At 31.4% G+C, this 24,184-nt stretch overlaps 1 protein-coding gene across 1 annotated transcript in view; it reads left to right on the top strand.

Moving 5' to 3' along the window:
- The window catches only part of Tecrl (trans-2,3-enoyl-CoA reductase like), an 82,920-nt gene that overhangs the window by 41,135 nt on the left and 17,601 nt on the right, over positions 1 to 24,184 (top strand). Inside the window, exons 3-5 of the mRNA XM_005331725.5 lie at positions 5,686 to 5,730; positions 12,308 to 12,411; positions 23,697 to 23,812. Of these exons, the coding sequence (XP_005331782.2) occupies positions 5,686 to 5,730; positions 12,308 to 12,411; positions 23,697 to 23,812 (265 nt within the window). The remainder of the gene's footprint in view (positions 1 to 5,685; positions 5,731 to 12,307; positions 12,412 to 23,696; positions 23,813 to 24,184) is intronic.

Genomic DNA, 24,184 nt, shown 5'->3' with positions numbered 1-24,184 from the left:
ATAATTCTATTTATTACCCCTGTTATTTTCACAGTATGATTTTTCAAAAAGAAATTTCAAATTATATGTATAATGTTTTAGTAGAAATGCAAACAAAAATATAAAAAGTACAAATAATAAATTTTTACTGTTGTTGATATACTTTAATGAGCTCCTACTATGTATTGATAATTTGCACTTTATCTCATTTAATCTCACAATATCCCAAATAGTGAGATAACTCTGCTATCCATCATATTTACTTTTACTTTGATAAATAGGTGACTAAAGTAAGAATCACAAAAGTTATTTCCCTATGATATATATATGACAACTGGCAAATCATTTTCTGAAGAGCTAGGGAAATTATTTACTACAAATAACTAATCTCAAATTAAAGTAAAATTATGGTATGTATATAACTTTTTCCAGTTCTTTAAAAGAAGCCTGGATTGTTTATTGAAATCTCATAAAATCACCCATTTCTATGTCAGACAATCTTCTAACCACCATATGCTGTTGATCAAAATGTTCAACAGTGCCTGTTCTCACAGAGCTTGCACAATAATGAGAAATGGACTTTAAATATCTTAATGGAATATAAAATAATTTCAGAGAGGAAGATCAAAAACTACAGGAGAGGAAATATAACTGCATGATAACCTGGGATTTGCTATGTCTTGTAGTGTCAGGGAAATGCCTTCCATGTGGAAGTTGTTCATTAATTCAGAGATGGAACAGTTAAGCTTAACCAGAGTCAGGGTTGCCAGTTAGTAAGACAGAAGGAAAGTAAGGCAAAATAGAAAACCCTTTTTGACAGGGTGTGATTTTAGGTAGAAATTCTAGAATTTAACCTTGAATAGTGTAAAACTTTAAAGAACTGAAAAGTTTGTCATAGTGAAAATAATTTCTGCACATTCCTTGAATAATTGAAGAATATTTGAGACAAAAATATCAGCATAAGTAAATAGGAAGGAAGGATGATAATAATGAGGAGAAAGATGTTCAAAATTTGTATTTGGAGTGGTTGGACTTGTTAGTGTAAGACTCTGGGAAAGAATGGCAGACCAAAGACTGGATTTGAGAATCTAGATCTAAAGGACAGAAATTGAAAAAGATGCTGAAATTACAAACATTGATATATAAGTAGTGGCAAAGAGGATGTTCTGAATTTAAGTCATCAACCATTTGATGTAAAAGAACATAAGAGATAGCAACAAGAATGATATTAGACATCAAGTTCTAATGATGTGCATTCCACAGGGAGAATCGAAAGCAGATATTTGGGGCAAGATTTGATAGCAAGAAGAGTCCTAAAACACGTTCTAATACACAATTGAGTGGGTTTTTCATGAGTAATAAAAACTGGTTGAAGAATATTAAAAGAACTTTTATATTACAGAAAAAAAATATTGAGTGTAATTTGATATTTAGAATTTTATAACAGATGTTGGACCAGGAGTGGTTTAAAGTGCATTGAAAAAGTCTGAAAAGGCCTGGAGAAGTGGACAATCAGGTCTGATCAGCGCGGTTGTGCAAAAAAAAAAAAAAAAAAATTAGGAAAAGTGCCATTGTGCTAATGCATTCTCTAGGAGACTTGAATAGCTGATGATGTCCAAAGGAAACGACATATAGGCATAGCAATCAGTCTTGATATTTCCTTAGATGATAGTGAGTAATTAGATGAATAAATTGGCTATAAACTTTAGTGAAGATAAATGGTTCAGTTTCACTCTATGTTCTTCTTTTCCTCCCACACAATTTTTATTTAGTGCCTTGAATTGTTCTGAGATATGAATTTGTTTTATACCTCTTTTCATCACCTTGTAATTTCATAATTATGAGAATTTGTTTATGTCGCTTTAAAATTTTGCATTTTTTAAAGCCAATTTCTTTATACTTCCACAGAAATCCTGTTCTGCAATTGCTGATTATACAGTGTTATAGCACCTTGTCTTTCTTAGTTGAGCAGTTTGTAATAGCAAACTTTCTAGCAGATGCTTTTTCTTTGTAAGGTCAGCAAAATAATACATGTTTTATTGGTGCTGGTTTTCATTTAACTTTTTTAGTTTTTTTTTTGAAGATGAGAGAGAAAACAGTTCCTTTTTTCAGAAACACAAACTCTATCACTAACATATTAATGTCCTACTGACTAAAAAATGAAAAAAAAATTTCACAGTATTATTTTTAACTAATATGGAATAAGAGTTTTTTTAAAGTGATATCCATTTTAAAAGTTCTTCATTTCATTTCCCACCAAATGTAGGAATATATGCTATGCTATCCTTTAAATACATATATTACACGTATCTGTGAGAGAAAACCAATGTTAACTATTTGTATCTTTTAGGAAATTCTTACCTTACACAAAAACTTTCTTTCTTCCAGATAACCTTAATGCTATTCTTTTGAATAAGACTATCTTCATTTCATTTAACAATTTTTTGCTTTTAAAAAATTATCTTGATTTTCTTGCAAATCTCTTCTTCTTTAGGTACACCATATGGAATACTTCAGAATCATCACATGAAAAGGCACATTTCAAGCCCAGTCATCATGTTTGACATTTTCTATTGATGTTTTCTTGCCTATCTTTCCTTTAAAATATTGAGTCAAAAAGTAGCTGTAAAATTGGAGCTCCTTTCATTATATTTAAGTACAAGAAGGCTGTTACCATTTATTTTCTGGAAAATCAATTTATTTGTTTCACCTCATGGTCATAGTTCCTTTAATTTGCTCATCCTTTGCTCTAATTTCTTTACCTTGCAAGATGATTATGAATCAGGGTATCATTTGAAATGCCCTTGACAGCTATTAGGCTCATATCTGGTTTTCAGTTACACATCCACTTACTTTGGGTCAATTTTTGAAGTTAGGTTAAATGAAGTTCATTTAATAACTAAAGAGATTTTTTAAAAAATATCTCTTGTATAATTTTAAAAGTCTCCTATCTATGTTTATTTAAAATGTTATTAATGACATTTCTTTTGGTAAGATAAAGGATTCATTAAAATTGAGATGCACTATGGTGGCTCCAGTATTTATCATCAGCACTTGCTCATCAACTATTATCCTTTGTTCATTTTTATACAGTGAATGTCATTAAGACACTGACACAGATTCTAAGTCTTTCTGTACATACTTGTTTTTACTTTCTATTTTATTCCTGATATGATCCTAAAATATAAATATTTCTTTTGTGTAAATTTCTAATTCTATTATATCCATCTACATATATTTTTTCACATTCTTTATCTTTTAAAAAATATACAATGCTGTAGGTACTATATTTCCTTTTACAAATATTAATTGCCTATGAATGGCTTATTGGATATAACAATCTTATTAAAATAAAAATATGTGAATTATAGCAAGACATTACTTATTTCATTACTTAGTTAATTTAATAACTAAAGATCAATTATCTTCCAATTATCACTAAAAGAACTCTAAAGTTACAATATGGAAGAAATTATACAAATCAAGTTTAATAGCTACAATGATATAAGAACCTGCCATATCATTGAAGCACTTGGTATAGTTATCATTTATCTGTTAGCCAGTTGTCCAACTTTAATGTAAACATCACTACAATAACCTTTTAAACTATTCAGTCATACTAGAACCCTTACATAATATATGTCTTTTATGTTTTATAAATTTATCTTTTCTCCTTCACTTTCTTCAGTCTAATCCATCTCATCCCAATAAGAAACCCAAGTAGCCATTCATCTAGTTCATAGACAGTTTTATTTGTCTACAATGATAGTTTTGTTTGGTATTTTCACCATAAAATGTGTCTTATAATGCTATGGAAAATGATGTCTTAAATGGACATTATTAAAATAGATAAAACTTGACAACTTGTATATATCTATTATAAGTATTCAATTAGTGTTTGTCAAATATAAATGAAATCTCAAAAGTTTACTTTTTGTTCAATACCCATAGTTTGCTAACAAACTCAATTAAAACTGTTATTTGTTGCATTAATAGGTATCATATTTTCTTTAACAGCAGATTTGCACTTATAACAAATTTATTTTTAAATATTTTTGATCCAATGATACTAATATATATTACAAAACAACAAATATTAGCATTATATTAGCAAACACACAGAAAGCAAAAACAAAGTGTCGTTTTCTAAATATTTTCTAAACAATAAAATGACAAAGTTAAATATGCCTTACTATTTGTCATATTATTCCAAAATTTTGTTTAGAAATAATTCTAAGTAGCATAAAACTTGTGGTTGTAATTTTTGCCATATGGGTTACTTTTTCATGACAACTTCCATGTATAAGTTGTAAATTCAGGGAGAATTGATTCTTACAGTCTATTATCATCACTCTTGCTGACACTTAAAAGGTAATGTTTTGAAAATAAATATTATAATTGTGGAACATTCCTTTGAATAAATACTTCTTTTTAATTTATTATACAATGGAAAAATTTGTTTAACATTGGATCTCAAAGTCAAGTGAATTTTCAATAGAGATTTTAACATTAAAATAATGTTATAGAATTTATGTTAAGAAAATCAAATACTAATTGTGAATTAACTTTTCAATATGGCTGTGTATTAGAAAGTTGTTTTGATGATGCTGTACAGATAGCATTATTGTATTTATTCTTAATGTTGGAATAAAGATAGCATATTAAAATGATATTTCTTTTGTGATCAACACAATCATGATGTTAGAAGTTGTTAATACATATTCTGATAGAGAGTCCTAGTCCTATAGAGAAAATAACCCATTTTCAAATACTAAATTAGACAAATTTCAAATGAGACTAAAGGTCTCCAAGTTTAAATAAACATGTTTAAGTTCTTTATTGAATAACAATTTACATTGTCAAGAGCCATCCGTGGGCTGTGTGTGGATTACATTGGCATCACAGCCTAGTGAATAGGAGAATCTCGTGTCTGGGAACTTCCACTGGAAATTTCCTCTGGCTAAGACCACCCAAACACATGTGACCCCATTCAAGTTCTTCCTTGTCCCACAGCATAGGAGAGGGGGGTGACCTGCTATAGCCACACAGCCTCTCAGAGATGGGTGTGACCCGCCAAGATGCCAATAAACCTGCTGACTGCAAGTCACAATGAAGCAAGACTCCATCCCTGAAACCTTATGGCTGCCTTTGATGTACCCCTTAGATAAAACATGGGACCTATTTTCTAGTTGTTCAGCTCCTTCATCTATATGGGCTGGACCTGTCAGAAGCTCCAAGTTCCCTTTAAAACTATCTTTTCTGACTTTTTTTGTCTTTTGTTCCTCACTAATCATTCTAGACTTTAATTTTTGTACAGTGGGTTACATGTTCTGTGGCAGGAAGAAGGACCCCCTTAGCGTGGCTCTGGATGGCTTCTGTTATTACATAAAGTGCATCAATCTTAGGCCACACATATTGGCACATGTCTGTAGCCTAAGCACACCTATGTAACCAGTACCAAGATTAAAAAGGAGAAAATTGCCAACTGAAAGCTCTCCTCATAATTTTTTCTACTCACTCACCACCACTGCTGGTCAGCGCGCTGTCAAAGGTAGCTACTATTTTCATTTTTTCACATAGTGTAACCATTTTATTCAATTTCCAAGATGCAATCTGTGCTTCAATGGAAGCTGTTAGATTCTTAATCTATGTTTGGTTTTTTTAATTTTTTTTTTTGATAATTACTTGTTAATTTTCGTTGAATAGGTCCCAAGTGGTGCCCTTCTCAAGTTGGACTACAGCTAGAATGTGGTAAGAATTTTCACTGATGCATTTATTTAATTTAGAATCAGTTTTCTACCATCAGGGCCTCATATTTATTACTTAGTGTGTAGATGGAAATATTACATATTTTCACCAAGTGCTTCACTTTTATAGATGAGGAATATTAGTCTCGAAAAGATGTTTCTCACATATTCACCGTTTCTGAGTATTCGAAACAGGATCTAAATTGAATTTTTTTCTGTCTCCAAAGTGTTAGCAGCTCTACGCTCTCATTTTATTGTTCTTTGAAATATTCTTGGAGATAATGCTTAACTTCTTGAATATTTTTGTTTGTTTGTTTTTCTTTTTGGAATCATAAAGTAGGAAAAGCAAAGTAATGAGAGGCAAAATTAGTGATCTAGGAGGAGAAATATTATATTCAGTATTAAAATTTCTCAGAATTTTAAACCGTTTGTCTCAGGAGATTTTTCAATAAATACACTTAAAAATGGGTCTTACTTAAGGATCATCATTATGGACTTTGAATCAACTTGTTTTTAAATTAGGAATTTTGAATTTTAATGAAAGCTGGGGTAAGATTTAATTAATTAATTTGTTTATTTATTTATTTATTTATTTATTTTGTGGGAGACATTGTAAGGGAGACAAAGTCCAAAATATTAAATCTACAAGAGACATTTGAGTAATTACATTTTTAATATTTCCATTAAATAATATATCGAATTTTTTCTAAGGCTTTCGCTGACACTCAGGTTCTCTACTCTCAGCTATTACTGTCATATAAAGACAGATGCAGATTTCCTTGTATGTCTCAAAGATGTTTTTTCTCATTGATATTTTTTAAAATATGACCTCTTTGTATGAGACCTGAATATTAAACACACAGGAATCCATGACATTCTTAAGAGTGACACTCTTGATAATCTCTGAATTATTCTTGTTTAGATATTCAAGTAAAATTCTCACTTCCTAGAGTTTATGAAAACAACATCATCATCTGCTTTATATCTTCCTCCACAGATCCTAGTACAATACATGAAATGTAACAATTATACTGTTTTCTGACATTGACTCTAATATACAGAGTGTTCTCTAAGACAGCTGAAGATGTCAATGTGAAATGTAACTTGAATGTGAAGGATAGTATAAGGGAATTAGAATTGTTAATCCAACTTTTTGCTTTTTTCTTACATTTATTTACCTGATTGAGTGTACTGGGATTTGATCTGAGTATGGTATAAGTGTTTGATAAGTCCTTGGATAGGAACATGTTAAAGTATTTGATAAAAGAGTCACTTAATTAACTGAAAGATTAGAGTATTGTTGCAAAATAAAAAGTTTATTTAGGTAACTTTAGAATTTTAACCTTGACTTTTATAGTTACCTATCTATAGATCTTCTTTTGTAAGGTGGAACTAATAAAATATTTAAATCATTTTAAGTATCCTAAAAATTGTCTTTATAAAGCATGTAATGACTCTTGCATACTATGAGTTTTTCACTAATCATATTAATAAATAATTATATTATAAAGGAAATACACAGTACTATAAAACAAAGCAGACTCAGAAAAATTAATTATCTTTGCTCACAGAATATATTTACCAGAATTAATTGCTTTATGGGCAATAACCTCATATGAAATGAGGGACTTATACAAAATCTTTATAAAGAGACATCTCTGAAGCATCAACAAGATTTAGCAGACTTTGATTGTTTTTCAGTTATTTTGTTTGTTCTTTTTTAGTTATACATGACAGGAGAATGTATTTTGATTTATATATATATATATATATATATATATATATATATAGAGAGAGAGAGAGAGAGAGAGAGTATAACTTCCCATTCTTGTAGTTGTACATGATGTGGAGTTGCACTGGTTGTGTATTCATATATGAACATAGGGAAGTTATGTTAGATATATTCTATTGTCTTTCCTATTCTCATCCTCCTTCCCTTCCCACATTCCCCTTGACCAATTGGGTGAAACTGTGGTCCTCCCTCTCCCCACCCCAAAAGCCTATTGTGAGCCTATTCTTCTTTATGGTTGAGTAATATTCCATTGTGTATATGTACCACATTTTGTTTATCCATTCATCTATTGAAGGACACCTAGGTTGGTTCCACAGCTTAGCTATTATATTGGCAAGCTTTGATTTTTATGGTTAAAATGATAAACATTTATTTAGCTCACTGGTTCTGCTGAACCAGACTCTACTTGGCTGAAGTTAACTATATTAATTTTTGCAGCTGTGTTTAGCTGTTAATGACTGTTGTAGCATGACTCCAATTATTTGGTCATGCGCTATATGATTGTCATCCTTTGGCAGGAAATTCTGTGCTTTTTCACATGATGATGGAAACAGAAATGTAAACAATAAGCAGATGCACTCAAAAATTCTTGAGACCCAGATTTGGAAGTGGTAAATGATCTCTTGCCTCACATTCTCTTAGTCAAAGCAAGTCATTAGCTTATATTTGAGGGTGGAGAAGTACATATCAACTGTCTATGAAGAAACTACAAAGTTATACTGGGAATAATATGAATATGGGGATGGTTAAAAATTATAGTTATTATTACAGTAAATCTGTCATGCAAACTGATAAGTAAAATATGTTGTTTTGCCACCTTAATGACATGCTTCATAATGAACTGGAAAGACTGGTTTAAATTCCTAATTATTATCATTATTGGATCGCTACATTAGTTGAAACATGGATAGAATTGGCTTTTATTCTCTTCTCATGACTATCTGCAACCAATACATCAAACATATCCACAAGCATAAACTACAACAGACTTGAGAAACCCCCAGGTTTAGGGGTATGCAATCCAGAGCCTGGCCCATTCCTAAGAAAATATCCAAAGACAAACTTATACTTGAGTCAATGTGTGCAGGAAATGTGAAGTCCTTACCTGACTGAATTATCATGTAGAAAGAGCAGCAGTATCTCCTGCTAGACATGTTCTCTTGATTCCACATGCTTCTCCCTCTTGGAATAGGAGCATAGTCATGGAAAGCCAAGGACCAGAGTCCAGATTCCTAAATCTAAGAGTGATGTGATTTATGATATATCTGAATTTTGTCAGGTTGTTTTTCAAAATGTCAAATTGATGGAACATTTTAAAAATAAAAGGTCAGTGTTCCCTTAAAATTAACAAGGATGATAGAGGAATAAAAACTAATCCTTCTTTTAGGAGTGTGAATAAATATGTGTTGGAAAGGTATTTTCAGTACACTTTCAAGTGATACAAAGCATCAGAATTTTTTCCCTATTAACCTTTTCTCATTCCTATAATACAATTTCAAAGTATTATTGACCATATAGTAATCAAATTATTTATCTTGATTCATATTTTGTTAGCTTTTTATGTTACAAATTACCACAAATTTAACATTCCAGAGCTATTCCCTTTTTATTAGGCTGATTTTACATTATATCTGGAGTCTCTGCTCAGCATAGGTTAAAGCTGTAAGTGTTGGTGGAGATGAATTCTCATTTGAAGACCCTTCAGTAAAACACCCTTCCATCTTCATTCATGTTGTTGGAAGAGTTTGTATGTTCTTTAAATTGTGCTTGTATTTGTTTTTTTTTTTTTTTTTTTTTGCAATAATGTGACTGAGGCTTCTGTTTAATTACTGGATGTCAGGTGGTAAGGCTTTTATCTGTTCTGTGAGGCCACCCGTAGTCTTGACATGTGCCCATCTCTGCCTTCCAGCTAAGAGTAGCACAAATCTTTCTAACATATTCAATCTCTGAATTCTTGTTTCTGATCTCTAAATATAGATTTTAAAATTCACACAATTAGATCAGGTCCACCTGGATAATTGCCTTTGCTAAAAGCCAAGTAACACAATTCAGTAAAAAAGCAATGATTATCACGGTCACAATTCCAGGGATAAGAAAGAGGACAAGAATCTTATAGCTATGTATTAAAAACCTGCCTAACACATATATCTTCTTAGTACAAATCTGAGCTACATTCACATTTTCAAGGTAATACCAATTTTATGTGTATATGCATGTGTGTATGTGTGTATACATTTAAAGCAGATTTTTGAAATGTAACTGTAAAATGGTTCTCATTAAAGTACCCAGAGTATTATTACTATTTCCATTTAAATTCTCGGGTTATTCAAGTTATGAATCAAGCCCAGGTGCCTGTCAATTGATGAATGGATAAAGAAAATGTGGTCCATAACATGGTGGAGTTTTACTCAACCATGAAGAAGAGTAAAATTGCCAGTAAATGGATGGAACTGGAGAACGTCATGCTATGTGAAATAAGTAAGAGTGGAATGTGTAATTTCATATGTAGAAGCTAGAGCAGAACAAGGGGGAAAATAAGAGGAGGGAGAATCACATAAAAATAGATGAGAACACAGTGGAGTTGAAGAAGGGGATTGGGGGGGGAGGGAGGAAGCATGGGAAAAGGAAGAACAGTGGAATGAAACTGCCCAAACTATCCTATGTACATATATGAATATATCACAGTGAATTCCATTTCTATGTATGTTTATAATGCATTATTTAAAAAAAAACAAACTATAAATAAATAGTAAAAAAAAGACCAGTAGAGTAGAATGAAGGGAACAGCGAGAGGGAGGAGGAAACGGAAAGGAGAAGTACTAGGTACTGAATTAATATAACATGCTTGTGTCATTATATCAAAAGGAACCCCAATATATTTAGAACTATATTAATAAAAAATTTAATAAAATTGGAATACTATATTTTCAAGTAAAAACTCTATCATTTCAAAATAGATTGTCATTTTTGAGACTAATATTATTTTTCTCCATATGTCAAGTTGTCAGAGTTCAAAATTATCAATACAAATTTTATAACTCTCACAAATATAAAAAATAGAAAAGAACAAATAAAAATAAATAATTTTTCTGGCTAATAAAATTGGATGTATCATATTACCATCTTTAAGTGTAATACACAAGAACTATATATTTTAACTTATTTTAAATAACCCTGATTATGGACATAAATAAGCATTTGAAATTCTGAAAATCACCTCATGGTAAACTCAAATTAACATTTTTCTGCTTCTTTCAAAAAAAGAAAATGGAATGACAACTTTTCATAAGAGGGATATTACAAATCAAGTTGCACTATAAAGCATGATATAAATAATAGCAATTATAATAACAAAAATATCAGCATTATACCCACAAGATTTATCCATTTAGTACATGTGACTCCACTAATTTTTCTTCCCCCATAATATACATTGTTATGAATTAAAAACACATTAATCTCATCTCTTTAAGGATTATTTAAGCTTTTTTTTCAATTTTTGTTATAAACAATGCTAAAAAATTTACATACATATATTTATTACACGTATTTCAGACTTGTCTGGTGTTAATTTTTATGAATAGAATGTTTACTTCTTCTAAGACATGGTTTCTATCCTATTTTGTGAGTGTCCTTCTCAGTAAGTTTTAGGGTATCTTCCTCTCTCTGTGTCTGAAACCTGGAGAGCTGGAGAGCTCAGTCTGTTTTTACTCTATTATTTTCAAACTAAATTTTTTAAGTCTTTTTTTTTTAAAGAGAGAGAAGAGACAGAGAGAGAGAATTTTTTAATATTTATTTTTCAGTTTTCAGTGGACACAATATATTTATTTGTTTGTTTGTTTGTTTGTTTGTTTATTTATTTTTAATGTGGTGCTGAGGATCGAACCCAGCTCCTGGAGCTTGCCAGTTGAGCGGGTTATTACAGCTTGAGCCACATCCCCAGCCCTCAAACTAAATTTTTAAACCATCCAGTCAAGCTCTGTGGCTTTAAATGTTAATGACTTTCAAGTATCTTCTGAGATATCCATTGAGCTGCTTACATGACAACTATTTCTTGAATAACAAATATCACAAATGTAACATATGCTTATAGAACTCTCAATTTGCACCCCCAAATCCCGCTCTGTTCTCAGTCTTCTTCATGTAAGTTAATGAGATAATAATACACTTAAGTACTCAACCAAAAATATAAGAACTGTTTTATCTCACTGAATCCTCTCCTCTCAACTATTTCATCAGCAAGTTTAACATGATCTGTGATCAAAATATATCAGGAATTAATAATTCATCGATATTTCCATCAGTTACCACCTTAATCCAAATGAACATCATCTGTTACTTGATCAGTTTTCAGTGACTCTCTAATAATCTTCTTTGTTTCCCTTCTCATTTTCCACACAGATCCTGAGTGATCTTTAAAAAGATAAATTACGCCACTCTTTTCATGCTTTTTAGTGATCATTGGAATTCATCTACCCGCATCTAATTTTCCTTATTAAAAAAAAATCATTTAGAGAGTAGTTGAGATTTAGGTTTATTAATGTTTAAAATTAAACTGTATAAAAAAAATCTTGTATCTTATTTGACTAGGTTCTAATTCTAGATTTTTTAAAGTAGCTATACATTTATTTTATAAAATGTATTGTTCATTATTTTCAGTTTGAAAGATTATTATGCATTTTACTTTCTATACAAATTTCTTTGCAGTCATTGGTTTCAAATTAAGAAAATATGTATCTTTATTTTCAAATTGTATTTAAATAGTATTTTCTTATTCTTTTTATCTTAGGTGGACCTTTTTTGAGGGACCACATCACTATTCAAAGTGTTGCAGCTTCCTCTATTATAACACTGTATTTTACAGACCTAGGTCAGCAAGTCAGCTGGACCACAGTAAGTGTCAACTTGAAATGCAATATACATGTCCCATATTTTGTTCTAATTCACATATTGACAGATTATTTCTATCAAATAAATTGACAGTGAAACAAGTATTGGGCTGGAAGGATGGTATTTTTATTTCTACATTCTTAATATAATTGGTAGTCAAAGTTCTATTGAAAAATTCAAGCAACAGAAATTAATGGCCAGGTGCTACAGCATACACCTATAATCCCAGTGGTTCAGCTGGGAGGATTCCAAGTTGGAGGCCTGTCATTGGAATTTACGGAGACCCGGTGTCAAAAGAGTGCCTTCGGCTCCATCCATTGGAAAAAGAAAGAAAGAAGGAAGGAAGAGAGGGAGAAAGGAATCCATGGTTTAATAAAGGAAATATGGATTTATACACACACACACACACACACACACACACACACAATCCACCTTCTGACCTGGGGCATCAACTGTGCTTCTTCTCTGCTTTGTCAGGTGAAAGGAAGGTATCTCTTTACTTTTCCTTCTAGGAGCCTAAGGACATCAAAGAATCTTTTGTCTTTTGACTATGGAAAGGGGAGGGATAGAATATTCAGTAAAAAGAGAGCAGAGGGAAGACTTTTAGGAAACTCTGAGAATGAAGAAGCAAGATTTCTTTCAGCTTTTGAAAGGTTATTTTGGCTCTCTTTGGGGACAATAGGAGCTCTCAAAATGGCCACAATTGATTTCAATAGCATTAGAAGAATGAGGACTACAATAAAGAATATGAAGTGCTAAAAAAGTAAAAATACTCAATGGTCATTCACAGTCATTGAGCTACTCTTAAGTGATGGAATGAGTTGAGGAAAAAGTTTCAGCAGCAAGAGAAAATACCATAAGATTTTTAGTAACAGAGGCAGGTAATGTTAATCTGACAATCGTGAACAAAGAATAGTGCATTCTATTTTTTTCAATTAATTTTTTTCACAAAGGGCATTCTTTTATGTGTACTTTTTAAATTTGGACCTTTTTGTTTGGAATTACATTTCATGTTTGCCATAAAATCACTATTATTTATATTTTTCTTTCAAAGTGGCTTTCCTTTTGATAATATTAAAAATCAGCATTGTCATTCATAGTGCTTTGAACTTTTCCTTTAAAGAACCAATTTTAAAAATTATTACAAATGCAGCTTAATTCACACATTATTATTTAATTCTCTAAAACAGAAGTTCAAGTTTACATTTATTAATGAAAATATCATCATATCTGTCAGTTTTCTAAAAATCTTTGCTCTTGAGGTGTATTTTCTTTCTGTATGGTTTTTTTTTTCAGTTCTATTTTAAAGGTCTGATGTTATTGTTGTAAATAGTTGTTACGGTTTACAAAATATGTCGAGCTTTTGAATGATAATTTGTTGCACTAAAAACTGAATTTAGATGGTTCCAAATCCTTGAAAGTTATATTATAATATTTGGAAAAAATAAAAAAACTATTAATGTATGCATTGTGTACACAAAGTTTTTAAGACTTAAACAGGACACCTCCATAGCTGGTTTAAAGGGATTCTGGACAGGATGATTTGATCTACTGAAGTTAAAATATTCGAGGATTCTTTTCCTACATTTATGATGAAAAGGGAATTCTGTTTACAGAAATTGTGTCAGGATGAGCAGCATTAACCATGAGTTCATTAAAAATTTCCAGCTGCAACGTTTGGATAAGCTCTGCATAGTAAAAGCACTAATGTGGAATTCTATGACAACTGTACTACAAAATTATATCTTATTTGAGGAGAAAGTCATCTAAATGACAAAGAGAACTCTGGAAATAGGCTGGATATTTTTAAATCAGTCCTCTGGTTCACACATCATTTTTCACCAACTGAGCCAGTCCTATTAAATGCTAAAAATATACACATTACATTGCAATCACACTCACTTTATATCAAATAAATTATACAACAAAAGCAATGGCTTACAACATACAACATTCATATGTATTTATAAAACATTAAAATGTGCTCCTAAGCATTTTGTGGGGTTTTTTTTTTGGAAATAATCTATTTAATTTAGCAAAGTAAAAATTTAGATTTTAATGTTTTGCACGAAGTAAGTGTGCTACACATTATTGAAAAACCTCCTACCTCAATAAAAGATTGAGGATAAAATCTTAATATGAAAATATCATAATCATCATTACTAAATACTATTAAATTAAGATCTTAGTTTTCAACATTTTTTACATTAATGTGTATATTCCCTGCCTAAATTCATGCCTCTACAAAAAAGATCAACTTCAGAATTATTTTATCTCCTCTAAGAAACTCTTTCATGTTACTCCTGTATGTTCACATAACCTTTTCTCTATCGTGGGGCAATAATCTCAATATTTTTGTCTTGTAAAGAATGATGTAATAAACAGTTTTTTTGGGCGAATGACATTGATTTTTCCCTAAGTACGATGCCTTCATGATAGTTATTATATGTGTCAATACTTGGTTCTTTTTTATTGATGAATAGTATTTGGCTATACAATGGAAATGTAGTTTATTGGAATATTCACCTTCTGAAATCCAGTTGCATGATTTTCAGTAATCTGCTACTATAAAATATACTGCTATGAACATCTGTGTACATTTCTCTATGCACATATTTTTTTAATTATCTGTGATAACAGTGAGTTTTGAGAGTTCTTTATATATTCTAAAAAAGTCCATTGTTTAATGTGTGATTTGCAAATAATTTCTCTTCATCTTTAACTTTTCTTTTTATCTTCTAACAAGAATTTTCACTGTGCAAAAAGTTTTCAGTTTGAAAATGATTTAATTTAAGAATACTGTCTTTATAGGTTTTCAGGTATCTGGAATTCTCAACCATGTCTTTGAACACATAAACAACAGGCTTTTAACTCTCTCTCTCTGTGTGTGTGTTATTCTTGTCATGTAAATCTTCAACGCATTTATTTCAAATATCTGCTGTTCCCCTTAATTTAGGTCACAATATTCCCAGTCATGGTATACCCACATACTTTTGACAAGTACAAAAATATTATGTGAAAAACTTTGAAAGCTAACTCAGTCTGAGGGTGATGTTATCTTCTTTCAAAGATAATTTATAATACTCTGGATGGACTGATTGCACTGTTGGGTCCAGGTCATCTAGATCTAATCAACGATTAAAATTATTTCAGGCTGAGCTATAGTACCTGTAAATACAGTACTTATTAGATATCTTCATCCCTGAGAGAAAATGGGCCACAGGTTTTTAATTTAATATTATTATTTACATTCCTGGGTATGGTCAAAGATCTGCTTATTCATTTTTCATGCTCTTATCAGGCTTCATACCCCAGGTTCAATTGGTTTTCTCCAGAGCACCTTTTCAAAGGTTTGAAATCTCAATTCTTCAAAGACTCAAGAGCTCTCTGAAACCTAAGAATACTATTAAAAATATTTTGATAATTTTTTTTCTCTCTGGGCTCATTAGAATGATTTGTTTAAATTACCTAGTACCTAAACTAAACTTCTCCATATAACAATCAAATATAACAACCAAACTAAAAATATGTTAAAACCAATTTTCATGTAATATTATGTTATCTTCAATAACATTCATTAATACAAAGTGATATTATTTTTGGAAAGTGTTCTCGTAATTTTATTTGTACTTCTCTTTTCTTGAGGATATGAAGATTGGAAACACTTTATTTTTGTTGTTAATTTCCTACAAGTCTGAAACAGGCAATTTCTTTTGTTTCCAATTTCCATTTGGTAATTTTATGACAATAAAGTAATTCTAACACCTTAACATTGTTAGTGCTGAAAAGATTTCCGTTTCAAGATAGGATCAAATGCAATAAACACTGTTTGAGTATGCAAGTTCCAAACAATCAACAATGCATCCTCATGTTGTTGCTTTTATTTATTAAAAAATAAAGTTGCCATTTCCCCTTTGCATTTTAGAAATATACATATGCAGTTGATTTTCCATTTCTGTGGGGCACTCTATGCATGGACTGAAACAACCATGGATCATACACTATGCTGTTATATGTAAAATATTTGTATCTGTACTGGACATAAACACATTTATTTTTTCTCAATATTTTTTAAAAAATACAGCATAAAACTGTTTGCATACTATTTACATCCTATTAGATATTTTAAATAATCTAGATATAATTTGGAGTATACTAGAAAATGCAAATGGTAATTTGTAAATATTATGTCATTTTAGAGACATGGGCAACCATGGCTTGTGGTATCTGCACTGGTCCCAGAATCCATCACCATAGATAGCAAGGGATGATTGCATAACAAGTTGAAGATTTTACAGAATTCCAACAATTCTCAATTACATCATTTGCCTAGCAGAAATAATGAATTTTGCATTAAAAGCAATATGTTACTTTAATCCAGAAACTTTGTAAAAAGTATAAATGAGTACAGGTTGATAATGGAAATAAGTCAAAATTTAAATGTAGATTATATCTTCAAAATAAGTAGAAAATGTAATTACTTCTTTTGATATAGAATCTCAGATTATAGTTTATATTGGAGATTTTTTTGTAAGTTCTTATAATTCACTTGACCTGTGTACATATGCATTTCTGTTTGCTTATGCCTGATTTTTATATATTTTTAATTTTTTACTTCTTTGTGGAAGAGCAATTCTATTTTGATAAGCTATTATATTAACATTTTAATATCTGGTCCTTATATTGAAACATTTTTTGATTACTTTCTCAGCTTAGTAAAACATCTTTCATCTTTTCTTATATTTAGACTCAAATGAATTTTTTTCAAAAAATGTATTGTCCAAAAGTTAGTTATTATCATCCTCTAGTGATTTAAATATGTACACTTCATATTTATGTACCATTTTAACTTCCATGTTTCAGCCTTAACAATATATGTGATAAAGTATTGAGCCTTCTGAAATATATTCATGTACACTAGCATGCTTTTCAGATTTCTTTTTATGAGACATAGTGATAAGAATATAATTTAATTTCCTCTGGTCCAAAGAAACTTCATATCTATGGTAGGCTTTTATTAACTTAATAAATAGTGACTTTTATTCAGATTAACTATTGTTCACATCATTGTTCTTTTTTGATCTATGTCTAGAGAATTTGCTCAAATGTTATTTTATTAGATTATTTGATGCTGAGATACATTTTTAAACTTTTTTTGTTGTTGTACAAAAATGTTCACCTTCCTCATTATTACAATGTGTTGACTAGACCCTATCAACAGACATTCAATAGTGAACATTCTCCTTATATTTGAAAAATCTGGCATGTCATAAGTCATAAATTAAGATAGTCTCTCAAACAAAGTTGCTTTTACAATGGATCAACCAGATATTGTATTATGTTTACCTTCAGAAGTCTTTCTTGGCTTATGAGATATATTGCTAAAAGTAGAATTATAACCAGAGACCTGCATGTAAAAAAGGCCATATTTATTATGTATTATTATTATAAAAACCATGTAATAGACTTACATTTAAGTATACACTTATATAAAATCACACACACATACATATACATAATAAATTCAAATTTCAGTAAAGTGGTGAACATAATTTTAACAAATGTCTTAGTTGCATATTTGAACAAAGCGTGCAGATTCAGTTTTTTTTTTCCTTTAGAAAATGGTGAAAACAAAGCAGTTAATGGCAGTCAAACTTAGCATTATCTGTATGGTTTCTATTATCCTTGAATACTCAGAAGTAAGTTAATTACATTTCCTTTTCTTTCTAAATATTTCAGAGTGACTTTAAACTTGTTTTAGCATTAAAACAAAATCAAATAATGAGCAGTTATCAGATTTGTAAAATTATCAGAAAACCAGTCAACCAACTATTCTTTTCTCAGTCACACTGTCTTGTTTCTGATGATTTTTTTTTCAAATTTTGTTAGTGTCTTGTTAGTTAAAAATTCTGCAGAATATAATTTCTCCCTGCCCTAGCACTTTGAAGTCAATTCTTTTTGCCACACAACTACACTCATTAGAATTAAGGTATGATAAAAAAAAAGAACTGAATTATTTCAGTCTGAATCAGAGTCAAATCAACTGAGTTAAGATAATACATGGAATATGACAGGGACAGTTCTTATGGAAGAAAGAGTATACATTGGGTTGAGGAAGTGAAAAAAATACATTAAAGTTGTTTAGTGAAATAAAATCTCCTTTGTTTCAATTTTTAAAAATCAGTTTATTAGTTTCAGTATTTTCTATTTTCGTATTAATGCAGTTTCACTATTGTATACTGTTATAGTTGTCCATTTTATTTTTATTATTTATTGCATTGTAGTTATACATAATAGTGGGGTTCATTTTGACCTCATTATATATGGTATATAATTTGCTCCCTTTCAGTCCCCAGTATTTCCTCTTTCCTTCCCCCTGTTCTCTTTCCTCTATGCTTCTGGTCTTTCTTTTATTTATTTATTTGAACTGGGGGCTTTATAGATATACATTAAGGCAAATCTAGTATGGTAAATTCATACACACACACACACACACACACACACACACACACACACACACACACACACACACCATAATTTGGTCAATTACATCCCTCAGTTCCTCCTTTCTGCATCCATTCTGCCTCCCTCTATACTACCTTCCTCTACTCCATGATCTCCTTTTATCTTCTTTATTTTGCTTTCTTATTATTTTCCTTAGCTTCCACATATGAGAAAAAACATTAAACCCTCAGCTTTGGGGTCTGGTTTTTTTTTCCATTTAGCATAATATTCTCTAGTTCCACTGATTTACCATCAAATGTCATAATTCTATAATTCTTTACGGCTTAGTAAAACTCCATTTTGTAGAGATACTGCATTCTCTTTATCCATTCATCTGTTGATGAGCAATTTGGCTGGTTCTACAACGTGACTATTGTGAATTGCACTGTTATAAACACTGATTTGCTTGAATTGCTTTACACTCTGAATTTAATTCTCTTGGATAAATACCAAGGAGTGCTATAACTGGGTCATATGATGATTCCATTCCTGCCTTTTGAGAAATTGCCATACTGTTTTCCATTGGATAGATTCATTTGCAGTCCCTCCAAAACATGTATAAATATATCTTTTTCCTCATATAGTTTCTGATATGCCATCAAGTTTGTTGATTCTTACTTTTGTATCTTGACCTTTGGGGGCCTTGTTAAGGAAGTTGGAACCTGTACCAATAGTGAGCCTATGCTTTCATCTGATAGTCTCAGTGTTTCTGATCTAATTTCTATGTCTGTAGTTCTATATTTTTCTATGTAGTTCTATGTGTTTCTGAACTAATTTCTATGTCTAAGTTCTATGTATGGAGTCTTCTTTGAGTTGACTTTTGTGCAGGAAGGAAGATAGAGATCTAATTTCATTATTCTACATATGGATATTAAGTTTTCTAGCATCATTTGTTAGAAAGGTCATCTTTTCTCCAACAAGTTTTCGGCACCTTTATTTAGAATCAGAGTAAAGTATCTAAGTGAGTCTGTCTTAGTGTCTTTTATTTTATTTCACTGTTTTTCATGCCTGTTTTGATGCCAGTACCACTCTGTATTTGTTACTGTAGTTCTGTAGTATATTTTGAGATCAGGTATTTTAATGCCTCAAGCATTACCCTTCTTGCTCAGTATTGCTTTGTCTTTTCTGTATTTTTTATTGTTCCAAATAAATTTTAGCACTGTTTTTTTCCAGTTCTGTAAATAATATCAGTTGTATTTCAGTGGATATTGAATTTATTTTTTATGAGACTTTTGTTAATATGAACATTTTGATGATGTTGATTTTGTCTATGCTATAACATATGAAGTCTTTCCATCTTCTAATGTCTTCTTCTATTTCTTTCTTCAGTATTTTATAGTTTTCATTGTAAGAGGGCTTTTACCTCTTTAGTTAGATTCCTCCTCTTCCTCCTCCTCCTCCTTTTTCATTTTTTTTGAGGTTATTATGAATGAGATAATATTCCTAATTTTTTCTCAGAAGATTAATTATTATACTCCAGGATAGTGATAGTTTCTCTCCTCCTCCTTTTTCTCCTCTTCTTCCTCCTCCCCCTTCTTTTATATTGATTTTGTGCCCTGCTACTTTGCTGAACCTGCTTATCATCCCTAGAAATCTTTTAGTGTAGCTTTTTGGGTCTTCAAATACAGAATCAAGTCATCAGCAAAAATAATTTAACAGTTCTTTTTCTATTTGTATACCTTTAATTTACTTCTCTTGCCAGATTGCACTGGTTAGACTTTCAAGAACTATATTAATAAGATTGGTAAGAGTGTACATTTTTTTCTGTTCCTGATTTTAGAGGAAATGCTTTGGGTTTTTTCTACTAGCATTATGTTGGTTTTACATTTGTCAGACATAGACTTTCTAATGTTGATGTAAGTTCCTTCTATTCCTTAATTTTCCAGCATTTTTAACATGAGACTATGCTTGATTTTGTCAAAGGCCTTTTCTGCAACTTTTGAGATAATCATGTGATTCTCTTCCTTAATTTTTTTAAATGAATTACATTTATTGATTTGCATACTTAGAACCATATTTACATCAGTAGGATGAAACCCACTTGATCATGGTGTACTATCTTCTTAATGTTTTACTGAATGTGGTTTGCTAATATTTTAATAAAGATTTTTACATCTATGTTCATCAGGAATATTGTTCTGTGGCTTTCTCTCCTTGACTGTTTGGTTTTTGTATCTAGATGATACTAGCGTCTTAGGATGAATCTGTGAGATTTTTATTCCATCTTTCCCTCTCTTTGTATTTCATGGAATAATTTAAGAAAGATTGATATTAGTTATTCTTTAAAGATCTGTTAGAACTTTGCAAAGAATCCATCTGGTCCTGAGATTTTCTTTGTTGGAAAGCTTTTAATTTCTGTTTCACTCTCATTGCTTGATATTGGTCTGTTTAGGCTATCTATATCCTTTTAGTTTAATTTGGATAGGTCATTTGTATCTAGAAAGTTAATAACTTCTAGATTTTCCAATTTATTGGAACATCAATTTTCAAAGTAGATTCTAATGATTATCTGGATTTCAGAAGTATATGTGGTCATATCTCCTCTTTCATCTCTAATTTTGCTGATTTGAGTCTTCTCTCTCTTTTGACTCATTTGGCTAAGTGTTTATCAATCTTTATCATTTAAAAGAGTCAAATATTTGTCACATTAATAATTTTTATTACCTTTAAATTTTAATTTTACTAATTTTGGCTTTGATTTTATTTTGTATCTTCTACTTATTTAATTTTTTTTTACTTTTCTATAACATTTGATTATCTACTTGGAATATTAATTGTTTTGTTTTTTAATGTACAATGCTATAAATTTTCCTGTTAAAATTGCTTTCATAATATCCAAGAGAGTTTTAATTGTTTTAATTCCATTCTCATTTGTTTTTAAAATTGTTTGATTTCTCCCCTGATTTCTCCCATAACCCATTCCTTACTCAAAATTCTATTAATTAATCTCCAAAAGTTACAAATAGTTTCTGTTCTTTATTTTGTTGATTTCTAATTTTATTCCAATATGATCTGATAGAATTTAATCTCTCTCCCTCCCTCCCTCCCCACCTCCTCTCTTTCTTTGCTAAGTTTTGCTTTGTGTCCTAAAATACAGCCTATTATAAAAAAAAGTTTCCAGGTTCCATATCCAACTGAGAAGAAAATAAATAAATTTTATTGTTCATACATGAAATATGTTATAGATATATTAGGTTCTTTATCTTAACAGTATATATATATATTTTCTTTAATTCTGAAGAACTTTTAGTTTATGTCTGGAAATTCAGGAACTCACAGCTGTGGATTCTTCTAGAGATTCTGGGGCACAGAAACTATTTCCATGGTTGTTATGGTTTTCTTGCCAGATGGTGCTTGTTAGTTAGACTAGAGACCCAAATCTGCATGTTTGGAAGGGTGGTACATCTTCTGACTGTTTTTGTTGGGTGTGGAAGCACAGGGTGCAGAGCTGAGCACTGTTGCTGATTGGAATGCTGGCAACCTGCTCCACACAGCTGGAATTTCTTTATGGCAGCATAAAGCTTGGTGATTTCAAATGCGTGACACCTGAATGCAGGCTCCCTGTGAGCAGTCTGTGGCAAAAACCTCTCTCGTTCTGACTGATGTGGGTGACTTTTCCTCAACTGGAGTGTAGGTTGTTATTGGGCCAGGCTTTGTGTGAGCTCCAGTAGCTGTCTGGTTATTGTGAATTCTTGAGCACCTGCTCCCCTCTCCTGGGGCTTCTTTGTAGCAATGTTATCTAAGCACATGGTGGCTGTCTGCAACTGAGGGGCCTGTGAGAGCGGGCTTCCTGCTGACAGTCTGTTGCACAGAAGTCTCACCCTGATTACTGCACATCATTGTTTTTTACCTGTTACTCTGAATAGGGTAGGATGTCAGTTTGCCTGCCTTCAAATGAAGCAGAGGCTGTGGTGAGCTCAGATTGGAGTTAGCACTCCCTGGCAGTGATTTATTTGTTCTTATGTCAGCTCTAACCCACTCCCCTTGTGGAGGGCAGGGGGTAAACTCTACAAGTTTCTTCTAGATGGATCACTGAGACAATCCACCTTAGAGGCGCTCCCTATGGTTTTATTTGTTGCTATCTGTAAATGGGGAGAAGATGTGTTTATTCAATCTCTTCTAAAGAGGCTGGCTAGTTGTGGACTCTACAAACTGCTTGCCTTGCCTGAAACAGATTTCTGACCACAATTTGGGATGAACTGTGTGATTTCCTTCACTGTTCTTGCTGCTTCTGTCCCATTTTAATTTGATTCACATTTCTTTTCAACTATTGTTAAGTCAGGATTATGGGCTTTTCCTCTTCTTCTTTCTCTCTGTTACCCCTCCCCCAATTGTACCCTGGTCAGACTTTAGGGTCAGGAAATGTCCTGATTTTCCTCCAGTAACCAAATTCCAAGTCTCCCCATCTCCCAAGGTGTCCAATACTGAGTTTAGCGGGTATTCTGTCACCCACCTTTCTGGTCAATTGTTCTTTTACTGCTTTTTTCCTGGGATTTGTAGAAGAGTCAGCGTTTGCTGCCTAGATCCACACTGCCATCATCTGAATCTCAATATATGTTTTTATTTTAAAATAACTATTTGCATATAATGAGTTCTCCTTAACTCCTGCATGGTTATTCTAAGGGAGATTTATTTATGTTAGCATCTTATATAATTATTTTAAAATAGCATGTATTCACCTAACCATTTTACCTGTTCAGGCAGTAGATGAATACTAATGAAGAGAAGTAAACCTTGAAAACTTATAAAATTATTTTAAATCCAAATTACCTTCTTCTTTCCAGGTATTTTTGGCTGAATACACAGGACCTCTGCTAATATACCTCCTGTTTTATTTGAGGATCTCATATGTATATGACAGGAAAGAGAGCACTAGAAGTATACGCCACCCAGTGGTACAGTAAGTGATTCATATAGCTCTTACACTTTTGGGAGGAGATATTTCTCAAATTACAGCGGGTTTAGGGCTGGATAAACCCATTATAAATTGAAAATTTTATTTGTAAATTCATGTAGTATGCCTAATTTATGGAACATTATAGCTTAACAACATAGTAAATCATAGACTTATCAGCTGTTCACTTTCATGATTGTGTGGCAATCAGTGATGTATAACATTCTGTTGCTGCCCAGAACACCAGAGTCTTATATCACATCTCCCTTGCTAGGAACAACAACAACAACAACAACAAAAATGTAAGTTTGAAGTAAAATTTGTACTGATTATGTATGGATTTCATAAAAAATTAAAACATCACTGGGCAAGATGGCA

Source organism: Ictidomys tridecemlineatus, chromosome 9, assembly GCF_052094955.1.
Source record: "Ictidomys tridecemlineatus isolate mIctTri1 chromosome 9, mIctTri1.hap1, whole genome shotgun sequence".
Taxonomy (NCBI): Eukaryota; Metazoa; Chordata; class Mammalia; order Rodentia; family Sciuridae; genus Ictidomys; species Ictidomys tridecemlineatus.
The sequence above is the reverse complement of the archived record's forward strand: the minus strand, read 5'-3'. Positions and strand labels throughout refer to the sequence as shown.